Source organism: Lolium perenne, chromosome 6 (genome assembly GCF_019359855.2).
Source record: "Lolium perenne isolate Kyuss_39 chromosome 6, Kyuss_2.0, whole genome shotgun sequence".
Taxonomy (NCBI): Eukaryota; Viridiplantae; Streptophyta; class Magnoliopsida; order Poales; family Poaceae; genus Lolium; species Lolium perenne.
The window spans coordinates 257,765,823-257,780,001 of NC_067249.2; the positions used below are offsets into that span (position 1 = coordinate 257,765,823).

The 14,179-nt window shown below is 45.0% G+C and overlaps 1 protein-coding gene and 1 long non-coding RNA gene across 2 annotated transcripts; one reads left to right on the forward strand and one right to left on the reverse strand.

The window, feature by feature from the left end:
• Positions 1–1,202: 1,202 nt before the first annotated feature.
• On the reverse strand, positions 1,203–5,035 carry LOC127309167 (uncharacterized). Its single transcript, XR_007856981.2, has 8 exons — positions 4,760–5,035; positions 4,346–4,446; positions 4,019–4,228; positions 3,269–3,557; positions 2,796–2,895; positions 2,408–2,501; positions 2,081–2,289; positions 1,203–1,548 (listed from the first exon to the last, which is right to left on the reverse strand). It is a non-coding gene; the product is annotated as an uncharacterized lncRNA (long non-coding RNA).
• Positions 5,036–5,117: 82 nt separating this feature from the next.
• Positions 5,118–5,752, forward strand: LOC139832714 (coumaroyl-CoA:anthocyanidin 3-O-glucoside-6''-O-coumaroyltransferase 1-like). The gene is made up of 2 exons (XM_071822533.1): positions 5,118–5,130; positions 5,286–5,752. Exons 1-2 carry the CDS (start codon positions 5,118–5,120, stop codon positions 5,750–5,752), a joined length of 480 nt encoding a protein of 159 aa, XP_071678634.1.
• The last annotated feature ends 8,427 nt before the right edge of the window (positions 5,753–14,179 follow it).

A 14,179-nucleotide genomic window follows, 5' to 3' on the forward strand; every position in this document is an offset into this window, starting at 1 on the left:
GGACAGCCAACCCATCCATCATTAGACCTAGCCCTACCCGTCGGCTTGGTCTAAAGATGCCGCTGTCATGGACTTAATTAGGTGACCTTCCCTTGGACGCCACGGTTTCCACCATGGACTCCCTCGCTTGGAATTGGATACACACCGTCTCAACGCCGACTCGACGGACGCCTGGCCGGCCTCAAAATTGTGGTTCTTCTTTACCATCGGCAGTCGCGTTCGGCACCGGCCATGCCAAATTTCAAACACAAGTAGTATCGATTAACTTTTTTACTACTTAGCTACACGGGCTATTTGTTTGAATTTTGCATAACCAACCGCCATCTAGATGTGAAAAATATCAATGGTCATATGCTTTGGCTCAGTCGTCGTCGTTCTGATGTCCACTCTCGGTTCGTTCGCTCTACGATGTCGCATCCACCGACCGCTACTCCTACACACCGACCTCACTTGCAACCATTGGAGCCGCGACGCCAACCTCTACCCTCCTTTCCCCACGCCCCCTTGTGTCCCTCCTCAACTACTCACCTCAGCATGCAAGGTAGTCGGTCACGGGGGCGAAGAGATTGCCATATGGGCTAGCTAGGGCCGTAAGCGGTAAGTCTAGGATGCTCAAGGTACATTGGACGTTGATAATTTCTCGAGGACATGTCTTCCTTATAGATGGGCGATTGCAATGTACTGCTATATGCCTCTTGCCAGCTAGATATATTGATCACTGGTACTTTATTTGGAACAATTATTTTGTTTTATTAGTTATTATATGCATGCTTCTTTCTACTACGAAAGATTGTGTTCGATCGTGTAGCAGCAGAAGCTCAATACCACGCAACATCAATGCAGCCAATGACCTGTTGCTTAGAATTCCCAGCTGCCTAATTTATGTGCACTTAAATTATGAAATTCCCAAACCTACTGATGCTAGGTGAGTTACTGCTCTACTAAAAAGAAGCTAGGTACTTGTCAAATCGATTCTAGTGGATGTATTTGCCAGCTTGCGTGGATCTGCAGATCGATTCTATCTTAGCTTGACTAATCAAAGCTGAATCCGATCTATCAGCTCATCTACGTAAATAGTTTAACCTTCTTTTATTCTACTAGTGTTGCAAACGTACACCAAACTAGATAGCTTCTTCAAGAAATCTAGTTTCAAAAAATACTAATCAACAGTTAAGCTAATTAATAATCATATAAAGGCTAATTCACAAGAGTGTTCAAAGTTTTGGCATGGCTTTGCCTGTTTTGGGGACATTCAAAACTGCAAAGCAAACAATATATTTATATTACAACAATAGTCACAACTAACGTGACAATCAACCAGAATTTCCAAACCACCGACCAACAAACATAGGGCAAAAGCTGATACACAGCAGCACATGTTTCCGATCACATCCTAGGAGGGTTATATACATAAGAAAAAATAAAGTTGAAAACTTTGGCGGTTCTTGGATTGCAACCATATCATCGCATTCAGGGAGCTACAGGTGGCTCAATATGATGCATCAAGCAGCTACAGGTCCAGCTAGCATACCCTGCCATGTCATTGTCCTAGCACAAAAATAAAACATGATAGTCAGCTCTAGAACCAATTTAGCAGGAATAAAGAGATTCGGAAATTGGCATAAACAGATAACATGCCATTGGAATTACAAAACAGGAATACAAACATGGCTTGATGGTGTCAAAGATCAGCATGTAGAAACCAAGACATGTGCAGATTTACAACAAGGCAAAAACATTTGTCACGCATATTAGGAGCTGCAAAATCCCAGGTACAGAGATATAATTTATATCATTGCATATATGTCTTGGATATGCTAATTCCAAACTCTTAACATTGCACGAGTATAATGAAAGGAGTTACTTGGATACATTTGGATATGGCCAAATGCGACAGATCTAAGCATGGAATATCCTTTCATGTAAGCCTCTACTGAAACAAAATTAAACAAAGCCATGCAGTCTAGAATCTACAATATTGGTGCGTCAGTCAATATGCATGTGAGATCACAATCAATTTATTAGGACTCAGTTTTAGTAAACTTAGCATATTTCCAAGAGCGTCAACAGAAAAAAATACCATGATTCTTTTTTGGAGAAGGAAGCAGGAGGAACCTCGCAGAGATTCTTGTCCCCAACAGTGTCTGAGTGGAGGAAGACATCCTGAACCGATTTATGAGCTCTAAGGCACCCTCCAAATTAAGGACCCTCCTGGACCTTCATGCATGGCGCCATCACCGCTGCCGCCAGCAGTGGGCTCTACCAGCACCACTGCACGCAATCCTGAACCTTCAACATAGAGAAGGCAAGTTAAGTTAAGAGTTCAATTTTCGCCAGAGAAAAAGAAGCTGCAGACTCTCAATCAGCAAAAGGGAACCAGACAGGTCCAGGAGGATGCGAGGCTCACCGGCATGTGGCGGCGGTCAGCAGCAGCAGCCCGGCCACCCATATTTCAGCACCAAAGCACCGTGCATATTCAGGAAAAGTGGCAGCAAGAAAATCTGTGATCAGAAATGAAGAGAATAATTAGAAGAGAGAACTCAATGTGCTGATATATCTAGAAACACTAATGTTACTGCCTTGCCTTGCGGTTGAACCGATTAGATTCAGGATTAAACTAGAAAAGGGTGTAGATATATTAACGACACGAGGACATCTAGTGCTACCAATAATTGAGCAATCAAAGATTATCATCTACAAAATTACTACACCTAAGGAGAAATTTACTTGAGAACACCTAAACCAAATACTTAACCTTGTGAGTTGTTACAAGGTAAAAGGCAGGCAGGAGGCACCTAGTCGTTCTTGTCCCCGGCGGCGTCCTAGTGCAGGAAGTCATCCCGAACCCGCCCATTTTGCAGCAACAAGGCACCCTCCATATGGCAGCAAGATATTCTGTGATGACAAATGAAGAGGATGATTAGAACTAAATATTAATAATTGAATCGAAATGTCTAGAAACATGCTCAAGTATACATTTATTCATGAAACAAGGACATTAATTGTCCTGAAATATTATTTACAACATTACTAATCCAGAATTAGTATCCAGGTGCTGAAATAAGGTCATGTGTCCACATATTTCGTGGTGATCAATAATAGCAAACAGTATTGCTACTGTTTGTTATTGTAGATCACAACATTTTTCAAAAAAAAAAATCCTCTTACTCTTCCCTAGATTGAGCAAAAACACATAATGCCCACACACAGATCACCATGAGCAGCCAGCAACCATATCAGACCACAGGGCTGGAGAGAGTGTGATTACCTTGATGGACACCTCATACTCGAGGCAGTCCTGGCCATCCATCCAGGACAGTTGCGTCCCCTGTGGACGATATTAGCCAGGGATGATTTTTTTAAAACATTTCTTGATGTTTCCTTCTCTTCATTATTTCCCATTTGTCATCCCAGAGTTCATTCCACCTCCACCAGACCATATCATATCAGGAGCAGAGTAGCTGCTGATTTTATTGCACCATAACAAACGAGTAGTACTAAACCTCCTCAAGGATCCACCAGAGTCACTATTCATACATCTCATCTATCAGAGTTATCTGCAGCATAGCACAGGAGGCTTTCATCAGTTTGGGGTACCATATTTACTTAAAAGACGATTTGCGCAGAAACAGAATTAGCACATATATATTGGGGGTTCGTAGGAGAACAATATTATAGCCAGTAACAAATCACAGAAGAAACAATCAAAGAGAAGCCAATAGAATGTCCTCTTGACATCAGTACCATGTGATACCATTGCATGATATTCCTATGCGACAAAACAAAGACAGAATCGATGCTAGAGTAGAGGTTAAATCAAGCACCAAAATCAAGCACCAAAGTTAACACACATAATATATCTGCCAGCATATGAATTACGACAAGCTCATCACGCCTCCAGTAGAGTCCAGATTCTAAACCAATATGCTATGTCGATCCAGCAAAGCAAGTGAATCAATCAAGCACAGCTAATAATCCACTCAGCGGTGAGAAAAAAGAATAGGATGCAGATATATACCCCTGGCGTCTTATAGCCGAGTATGTACTTGTCACTCTTCATCACTTTGCTGGAAAGGATGGGTCTGGTAGTGCAGACGACTGGCAGGAGTCGACGAGGTTGGGCTGCTGTTGATGGAGAGCTCGTAGTTGATCCGAATCAAGTGAGATTGGCATGACAGAAGGCAGAAGGTTGTATGTTGATCCGCGTACTGAAGAAAGTAACCTCGTCCTGAAGAGCACAGAAGAGGAATTCCGGAGCAAGAGTGTGAGCACGGCACGCACAAAAAGAAATATGAGGAAGAAATCAGTAACAAGCAGGCAGACGGGAATGAATATTTGGCCAGACCTGGATTGCAGCCTTGTGTGTAACTCCATCGAACCTGCCTGGCCCTCCCAAGCAGGGTGTGAAGCAGCAGCGGTATTTGGATGTATTTGGATACATCAAGACTGTAGAGAAATCAAAAGACAGGTTTCATGCATGTGACGGAGTGAAAAGTAGGTTTTGATGTTTGGTTGTGGGCATGGATGGAATCGAATTTGGACAGCATGCATTCATCCGAAAGCAAGCAATCCGTGAGATTTGGAATGCTGTGTCTAAGATCAAAGTCGAGCTAGAAGGCTAGAAGGCGTATTGCAGTTATACATCAGGCTGATCAAGTGGTGGTAATTAGCAGCACAAAAATGGTTGGTTTGTTTACAGATTACAGCCGGCCTTGCTTGGTTCAAGAGGAGGGGGAGGAGGATGGATTAGAGGACTCACCGCGAAATGCCTGCTGGGAAGTTGAGGGCGGTGAAAGTGGCATCTGGTGGTGGCAGCGTGATGTGCGTTCCCCGTTGGGGGCCGTGGACTCGTGCCCTGGAGCGTCGGCCACGGTCGGCGAATGGTCCGGCAAGATCCGGGCGTAGGCGAGCAGGCCGGGTAGTGGGAGGAGCGATTGGGGGCGTCGGGATTGAGGCGGAGCTGCGAGCTGGCTAGGGTTTGGGTGCAGCGGCGAGGGTGGGGTGCGCCGGCAATGCCAAGCGTCGGCGGAGTTAGGGTTTGCGCAGGGGAGGGGAGGGGAGGGGAGGAGAGGAGAGAATGGAGGTCGATTATTTGCGCTTGCGCGGGGGAGGAGAGAATGGAGCTGGAGGGTGTGTTTCGGTCCTTTTTTCTTTTTCTTTTGTTTTTCTTTTCGGGAGGATCCATATCGTTGGAGGGCGTGTCAGGCGTTTGGATGGATCCGCGCGGGTCAAATCGGTGGCACCTTGCCATCGTATAACTTTCGTGCACCTTGGGGCCGATAAAGGTTTGGACGTGGCGCACCTGCTCTTCTCGGTGGAGTGCCCGTCCCGCAGGAGTACCTCGGCAACTGCCTGCGGCCCTAGCTGCTTCGTGGAGGTCGGCGCGCGCGACCTGCTCGCGCCCGACGGCGTCGCCACGGCCGCCGCCGCCATCGGGGCCTCCATCAGGGCGCTGGACGTTGCCGGCGGCGTGATGGCCGGCGCCGAGGGGTGGTTCCAGAAGATCCTGTCGCTGGTGCCGCGGCGGCCCATGTCCGTCGGCGGCTCGCCGCGGTACGGCGTGTACGACACCGACTTCGGGCTCGGCCGCCCAAGCAAGGTCGAGCTGGTGTCCATCGACAAGACGCCCGGCACGGTGTCGCTGGCGGAGGGCACCGACGGGAAACGCGGGATCGAGGTCGGCGTGGCGCTGCCGGAGGCCGAGATGGCGCGGTTCGCCGAGTGCTTCGCCGATGGCCTGCTGCAGCTATGAGAGATCTTGCAGCTCGCCACTGCAACAACAAAAGGAAAACTACAGTAGTTGTTTTCGCTGTTCATATTGCCAAATCGCAATTGCTGCTAGTGTATACTACTACTACGGAGTAAAATGTATATTTCAGAGATGGATAATACTAAAATAAAAATATCAGAAAATGCGAGCATCTTAGTGGTGATCAACACGCGAATTAGCAATGGGTTTTGACCATTATCAATCAAGGGAGTAGATCATGTGCACATCATGGTATGTGCAAGCGCATCATTTTCAGGTTAGGCAATGTGAGTGCCAAAATTCAGAGGAGTTGGCTGGAAAGGTATCCTAATAATGTTTCACGGAATGAGCTTTCAGTGGTGCACCCCAGCGAAGCAAACACCAACGGCATCACATTCACATCCGCTAGCTTGTCCTATTTTTGTTGCCTTTTTCTAAAAAAAAATTTGGTGTGGCTATTTCTCAGTATATTGAGAAATAATTTTATTCTCAGTCAGATGATGTCACAAATTCTGATAACTAGCACGAATCACAAAACAAATTTAACGATATAATACTTGACTAAGCATAAACCTAGCGGAGAACTAAAAAGGCCTTTTTCTTTTTTCTACCTCACGGCCACTCTTTTGTCTCCCTAATGTTTTTTTAGAAGAAAATTGTTATATTACAGGAAACATATTTTTTTAATACAGTACTAATTGTTTGGTGGAAGATTTATCCTAGATCAAAGGAAGGTTCCTTGTTTGGTGTAAAGTGCAAACTACTCGAAATATTTTATCTTAAGACAAATAGGTGAGGGTGGGCTGGGTAATTTTTCTTATAGAGGCTCTTTATTGGGCTGAGTAGTTAATATTGATCACTAAAAGCCCTATATTCCATAACGGATGGGCCCCAACACTCACTGGGGCCTAAAACCCTAGTCCACTCTGCTCTACCCCGCTTGAAGTTGGGCAGCCGTAGCCGTGATAGATCACCGCTGGACAAGGTCAAGATCAATGATGGTGATGGTGGCCATGTAGAAAGGGTGGAGCCAAAAATATTGTAAGAGGAGGCCGATCAGAGAACTAACCCTATTGCTAATTCTTAGGGAGGCCGAAACACAATATCACACATTTTAGGAGCTTTTAGCATATAAAATACGAGATGTAAAAAATTGCATGAATGTTAGGACTTAGAGGAGCTACTAGTCCTCCTGTCTCTTCCCTTCATGTAGATGACTTCAATGCACTGGGCTAAAGCAAAACTTGTGGATTTATGCATTTTTCAAAGAAAATCCCAGCAAATCGATTCACACAATTATATATTCTTCATCATTCAAAACTATTAGGCAAATCCAGGAATGTCAGATAAGTCCACAAAAAACCGATGGTGCATGCCTCGTGACAGAAACTCCACCAACATGCTAGGTTACAACAACCCTTTATAACAAGCGACAAAAAAACAAAAAATACACAACTCATGGACAAAGTTGTACAAAGGTCCATCGCATGCGCGCATATGTTTGAGTCCAATCATAGGTTGGTCTTCGGGTTTTCATCCACAAAGTCAAGATTAAAGCAACCACCTTCAATAAGGAAACAATGTCGGAATATCGACCGATAATGGATCTTGTGTTTTCACCGTGAAATCGTCATTTCAAACTATCGCTCTACCAACAAACGACATTTCTCTAAAGTCTAAATAGATACCATTGGGGGAGATGGTAGAAGAAAGAAACGCCCCATACCACTAGTCCACTATCAACAACAACAAATGTTTTGCCGACGTCCATTACTGATGTGGGCCTATGTGGAAATTGACATTTAGAGAAAACTATGTGAAATACGAAGACACGACACATAATACACATTGATTCAGTAGAAACAGGGTTGAGGGTTGAGTGGCAGCTGAAAGGATACGGATGTCGCCTAGAGGGGGGGGGGGGGGTGAATAGGCGGTTTAAAACTTTTACGAGATGGGCTTAACAAATGCGGAATAAAACTAGCGTTTACTTTGTCAAGCCCAAAGCCTATATACTATGGTTCACCTATGTGCACCAACAACTTATTCTAAGCAAAGGTTCACCTAAGTGCACCAACAACTTATGCTAAGCAATACAAGCAAGCATGTGATAGCAAGATATATATAACTTCAAGCACGATGGCTATCACAAGGTAAAGTGCATAAGTAAAGAGCTCGGGTATAGAGATAACCGAGGCACGCGGGAGACGAAGATTTATCCCGAAGTTCACACTCTTGCGAGTGCTAATCTCCGTTGGAGAGGTGCGGTGGCTTAGTGCTCCCGAACGCCACAAGAGGCTCACCTTGAGGTGTGGTTGCTCGATGCACACCAACACCACAAAGGCCTCACCCCAAGATGTGGTACTCACACCACACACCGAACGCCACGAAGGAGCCTCACCTAAATCTCCGGTGACCCTCGCCACAAAGGCCTAGGTCACGGTTCCACTAAGGGATTTCCTTCGAGGCGGAAACCGGGCCTTACACAAAGATTGGGGCACACATCCACAACTTAATTGGAGGCTCCCAACAAACCGCCACAAAGGCCTAGAATCCGTCTAGGGTTCCAAGAACCCAAGAGTAACAACCTTCTTGCTTTAACCACCACGAATCACCGTGGAGAACTCAAACCGATGCACCAAATGCAATGGCAAGAACACCACAAAGATGCTCAAGTCCTTCTCTCTCAAATTCCAACAAAGCTACAAAAGCTATTGGGGGAATAAGAGAGGAAGAACAAAGGAATTCACAAAGAACACCAAGATCAAGATCTAGAGAGTTCCACTCACAAAGAGATGGATTTGATTGGTAGAAATGTAGATCTAGATCTCCTCTCTCTTTTCCCTCAAATGGGGGCAAGAATCATGGAGGGATTGAGAGATAGAGCAAGCTTCTCTAGTTCAACAATGGAGGAGAGAGAGAGTGAGAGAAGTTACATCCCAAGGAGGAAGAAGGGGGGTATTTATACCCCCCAAGAAAATCGAGCCGTTGGGCAAAACCAGGGCCGGATAATCCGGCCTAAGTAAGGGCAGGATTATCCGGGGGGCGGATTATCCGGCCTCAGGGACAAAACCTGGTCAAAATCCGGCCAAAAATCCGGCCCCTATCCAGAGCTGCTTTTCTTCCGGTCCTTAGCCGATTTCGGGGCGGATATTTCCGAAATATCCGGCCCGGATATTTCTGAAAAATCCGGCCTGGCAAAACTGCAGAAACACCAAAACTAAAACGGGCATAACTTTAGCATCCGGACTCCGATTTTGATGATCTTGGGCTTGTTTTGAAGCTAGGAACAAGCTCTACAAGATCATGCAGGAAACCATCATAGTCCAACAAGGGAGGATAGAAAAAAATGATGAAAGGTTTGACCTATCTAAAAAAGACATACCGGTAAAACCTCCAATCTCGAAAATGCAACAAGTTGCCCGCGCAAAAACCATTCTTGATGAACTAGAGCTTGTCATGAGGATAAGCACAAGCTCTAAATCATCACATGGATAAGATACAAATAACAACCAAGAAAGATGATGAATCAAACTCGAAAACGCAACAAGTGATCTATGTGAAATCCGTTTTCGATGAACTAGAGCTTGTCATGAGAATAAGCACAAGCTCTAAAACATCACATGGATAAGGTCCAAATAACAACCAAGAAAGATGATGCAAGGATGCAAAGGTTTGAGCTCTCTCCGAACGATACGATCGAGTTACTCACTCGAGAGCCCTCTTGATAGTACGGCAACTAAACTATAAACCGATCTCCAACTACACTATGAGACCGGTGAGAAAGAAACCCTATCAAGAGCAAACCTTATACTTGCGCATTCCACTTGAGCTCGATGACGACGATCTTGACCTCAACAAGATGGAACGCCTTTCTTGCTTGTGCTTGCTTGACGAAGTCTTGTGGATTGCTCCCCCATAATCCACCATGAAAGAGCTTCTTCTTCGGCGCATCTTCACATAACCATGAACACATGTGGATTGCTCCCCCATAATCCACCATGGGAGAGCTTCTTCTTCGGCGCATCTTCACATATCCATGATCACCATATGGATGGCAAGACTCAAGCAAAGGATCTCTTCGAGATGGCTCATCTTGAACTTGCACTTCATTTCTCCATGGCAAGCTTCAAGCTTATGAACTCTTCGAGTTGGCTCATCTTGAACTTGCACTTCATTCTTCATTCTTCATCATATTGATGTCTTGAAGTAACTTGAGGGCTCACTTCATCTTCATCTTCAAGACATACTTGACACTTGATATCCTTCATCAAATTCTTCTTATTGCAACCTTGAAGCCAACATATGGTTCAAGAATTGCCTATGGACAACTCCTACAAATATAACTCAAATGCAAACATTAGTCCATAGGGATTGTCATTAATTACCAAAACCACACATGGGGGCTCCATGCACTTTCAATCTCCCCCATTTCGGTAATTGATGACAATCTCTTTGAGAGGGTTTATATAAGGAATTTGAGTAACAATAAGTTGAATATATAGAGCAAACTCCCCCATAATATATGCATGTGTGAATGATCTTGACTTTCATTGCATATATTGGCATTAAAGCCTAGTGGATTTTCCTCTAAATATTCAACTATGCAAAGCAACAAGATGCAATGCAATAAAGGCACATGCTTAAGCACAAAGCAAAGACATAACCAAATTCCCTTAAACCCTCCAAACTTCTCCCCCATTGGCACCAATTGCCGAAATGGGTGAAAAATTTAGAAGGCCAATATAGTGAGAATTCCTCCATAGCGTGTGCATTTTTCATAATTTGAGTGGAATCAAATGCACATATCCAATGACGAATATTCGGAAGGAATCACACTATAGGCACTACAAGAAAAGTTGCCATGGCCGACGAAGTTGAAGTCGCGCCGTGGTTGCTGGTGTACCATGGCTGACGATTTTGGGTCTGTCCGTTGTGCATGTCAAAACGTTTTTTTTCTCGTTTTTGAGGCCACCTAGCCCGACGAAACCGGCCAAAACGTTGCGTATGGTGGCCCGGGACGTGGTGCATCTCGAATTATCGGGTTCGCCGGCCGAGTCAACGCAAATCCGCACCGCCGAGGGATGTAGGGCCCAGATGGCAGCCTCTCTGGCATTGTTTTTTTTCTCGATCGCGCCATCTCGTTCAACGCTCTCCGATCGAGCCGTTTATGATGCAGGATCATGGGTCCCGCATGTCATCCTCTATGAACCAAAATTCTTTCTATTCTTGGATTTTTTGACCCCCTGATTTCTGGCTACTTCCTTTTTCTTTTGATCCCTTGCCGCCTTGGAAACGTTGAGACCGCTGCTGCTAAATGGGACCCGCATGTCATCCTCTATGTGCAATCAACTTTCTTTTCTTGGAGTTTTTTTTGGCACCTCAAATTTGGTCACTTGCCTTTTTCTTTCGATCCCCTGCCGCCTCTCAAACGGTGATACCGCTGCTGCTAAATGGGACCCGCATGTCATCCTCTATGTACTATAAAACTTTCTTTTCTTGGATTTTTTTGGCACCTTATATTTGGTCACTTGCCTTTTTCTTTCGATCCCCTGCCGCCTCTCAAACGGTGATACCGCTGCTGCTAAATGGGACCCGCATGTCATCCTCTATGTACTATAAAACTTTCTTTTCTTGGATTTTTTGGCACCTCATATTTGGTCACTTACCTTTTTCTTTTGATCCCCTGCCGCCTCTCAAACGGTGAGACCGCTGCTGCTAAATGGGACCCCCATGTCATCCTCTATGTACTATAAAACTTTCTTTTCTTGGATTTTTTTTGGCACCTGATATTTGGTCACTTGCCTTTTTCTTTCGATCACCTGCCCCCTATGAAACGTTGACTAAGCCTGTTGGCTCATGGGTCCCGCATGTCATCCTCTACGACAATAAAAGTTTTCTTTCTTGGAGTTATTTTTGACCCCTAATTTACGGCTATTTGCCTTTTTCTTTTGATCTCCTGCCCCCTCGCAACGATGAGGAAGGTCATAAGGTGTCGGTCCCACATGTCATCCTCTATGAACAATAAAAGTTTCCTTTGATGGATTTATTTTGAACCCCTAATCAATTTACGGATATTTCCTTTTTTCTTTTGATCCCCTGCCGCCTTGAAATCGCCGAGGATGCCGCCGCATCATGGGTCCCGCATGTCATCCTCTCGTAACGGTAAATGTTTTCTTTTCTTGGATTTTGTTGACCAAACGATTTTTGGCTTATTTTTTCTTTCGATCTCCTGCAGCCTTTAAAACGTTGAGGACGCTGCTGGCTCACGGGTCCCATATGTCAGCCTCTATGAACAATAAACGCTGAGGATGCTGCTGCCTCATGGGTCCCGCATGTCATCCTCTTAGAACGAAAATGTTTCTTTTCTTGGATTTTTTACCAACATATTTTTGGTTTATTTTTTCTTTCCATCCCCCGCCGCCTTTAAAACGTTGACGACGCTGCTGGCTCATGGGTCCCCGATGTCAGCCTCCCCGTACAACAAACATGTGATATCTTGATTATTTTGCAGACAATAAACAGTGTATTGCGCTCTGAGCTATTTCAAACGGATAAAATAAATCTTTATTTTTACATAAACAAACTTATATGTCGAATCTCCTTGTTTTTTTTGTTTTTGCGAAGCATAGGACTTTCCTGTTTTTTTTACAAAATTCCGAACTTTCCTGTTTTGGAGTGGGCTGAAATTGTACGAGTCAAAAGGCCAAGCAGGATAGTTCGAAGGCCAAGATGTCCAGATGCAGCCCAATTGAAATCTTTCTTCTTGGATTTTTTTTCACCCCCTGATTTCTGGCTACTTCATTTTTCTTTCGATCCCCTGCCGCCTCTCAAACGGTGATACCGCTGCTGCTAAATGGGACCCGCATGTCATCCTCTATGTACTATAAAACTTTCTTTTCTTGGTTTTTTTTTGGCACCTCATATTTGGTCACTTACCTTTTTCTTTCGATCCCCTGCCGCCTCTCAAACGGTGATACCGCTGCTGCAAAATGGGACCCGCATGTCATCCTCTATGTACTATAAAACTTTCTTTTCTTGGATTTTGGCCCGGCCCACTATCTTGTTGGGCCGGCCCACTTGCTATATGGTGGACCCCACATACTAAATGGGCTGGCCCATTAACAGGAAAGTGGGATCCACCTGTGCTTTTGGCCCGGCCCACTGGCTTGGTGGGCCGGCCCATTTGATCTAATGTGGACCCCACGCACTAAATGGGCCGATTAGCAGGAAAGTGGGACCCACGTGCTAATTGGGCCGGCCCAATAACTTCTTGGGCCGGCCCACTTGCTTTAAGGTGGACCCCACTTGGTAAATGGGCCGGCCCGATAACATGAAAGTGGGTCCCACATGTTTTGTGGGCCGGCCCTTTTGCCTGTTGACCGGTCAAACGAGTGCATTCGGCCCGGCCCACATGCTTAGCGGGCCGGCCCATTAATGTTTTGACCAGTCAACCTTAGAGGTTAGGCCCGACCCACGTAACTAATGGACCAGCCCAGCTATATAGTTGACCGGTCAAACTAAGTCAGCTGGCCCGGCCCGCAAACTTAATGGGCCGGCCCGCTTAAGACGTGACAGGCCTCGTGTGGGCCTACCATCTACCACGAGGTTTCAGCGGTTAACGCCGTTAACTGCCAGTTAACGGCGTCTGCCACGTGGCAGTTTGCATGACGTCAGCAGTCAACGGGCTCCCGGAAACACTTCTGCAACGGTCCGATTTTCCGTGGCGGAAGGGCACCCAAGCGCGACGGACCGGAAAAAACGTGGTAGGACTTTGCCTGACGCAGTTTCGACAACAGAACCCATATCGTCGGGTTAGGCCCATAGGCGACAAAAACACCCCTTAGCGGACGATTTTGGGACGTTGCCTATCAGAACTTTTCTTGTAGTGAGGTAGGGTCAAAGATTGCAAAAAGATAACAAAGTCAAGAAGCTTCAACAAATGAAGCAAGCAACCAAATGAACCACAAAGAAGATACCAAAAGAAAGATAGATATTATGATAAGATCAAGAAGATTGCTCTAAGTAATATGAGAAAGCTCCCCAAGGTTTGTGCACAAAACTAGACAATTTGCATTGGAGTATAAAGTGCACAAACATGGAATCATCACTCCCATAATATCATTCAAAAACAAAAGATACCAAGTGAATCAAACTCTAATGATCACCAAAAGATAGTGCTCTAAATCAAATGAGGAAGCTCCCCAAGGTACATGCATAAATTAAAATGTTGTATTTGAATACAATATGCATAACATGGAATCCTCACTCCCTCATTTAAAACACAAACATTTGTAATAGATCATAGATAAAAAAAATAAGCTAAACACTTGCAACAAACAAATAGTTGAGCAACAAGTAAGAGGCACCATAATAAAAAGGCTCAACCAAGAGGATATGTGAAAGGCATGATAAAGCATATTATAAGAC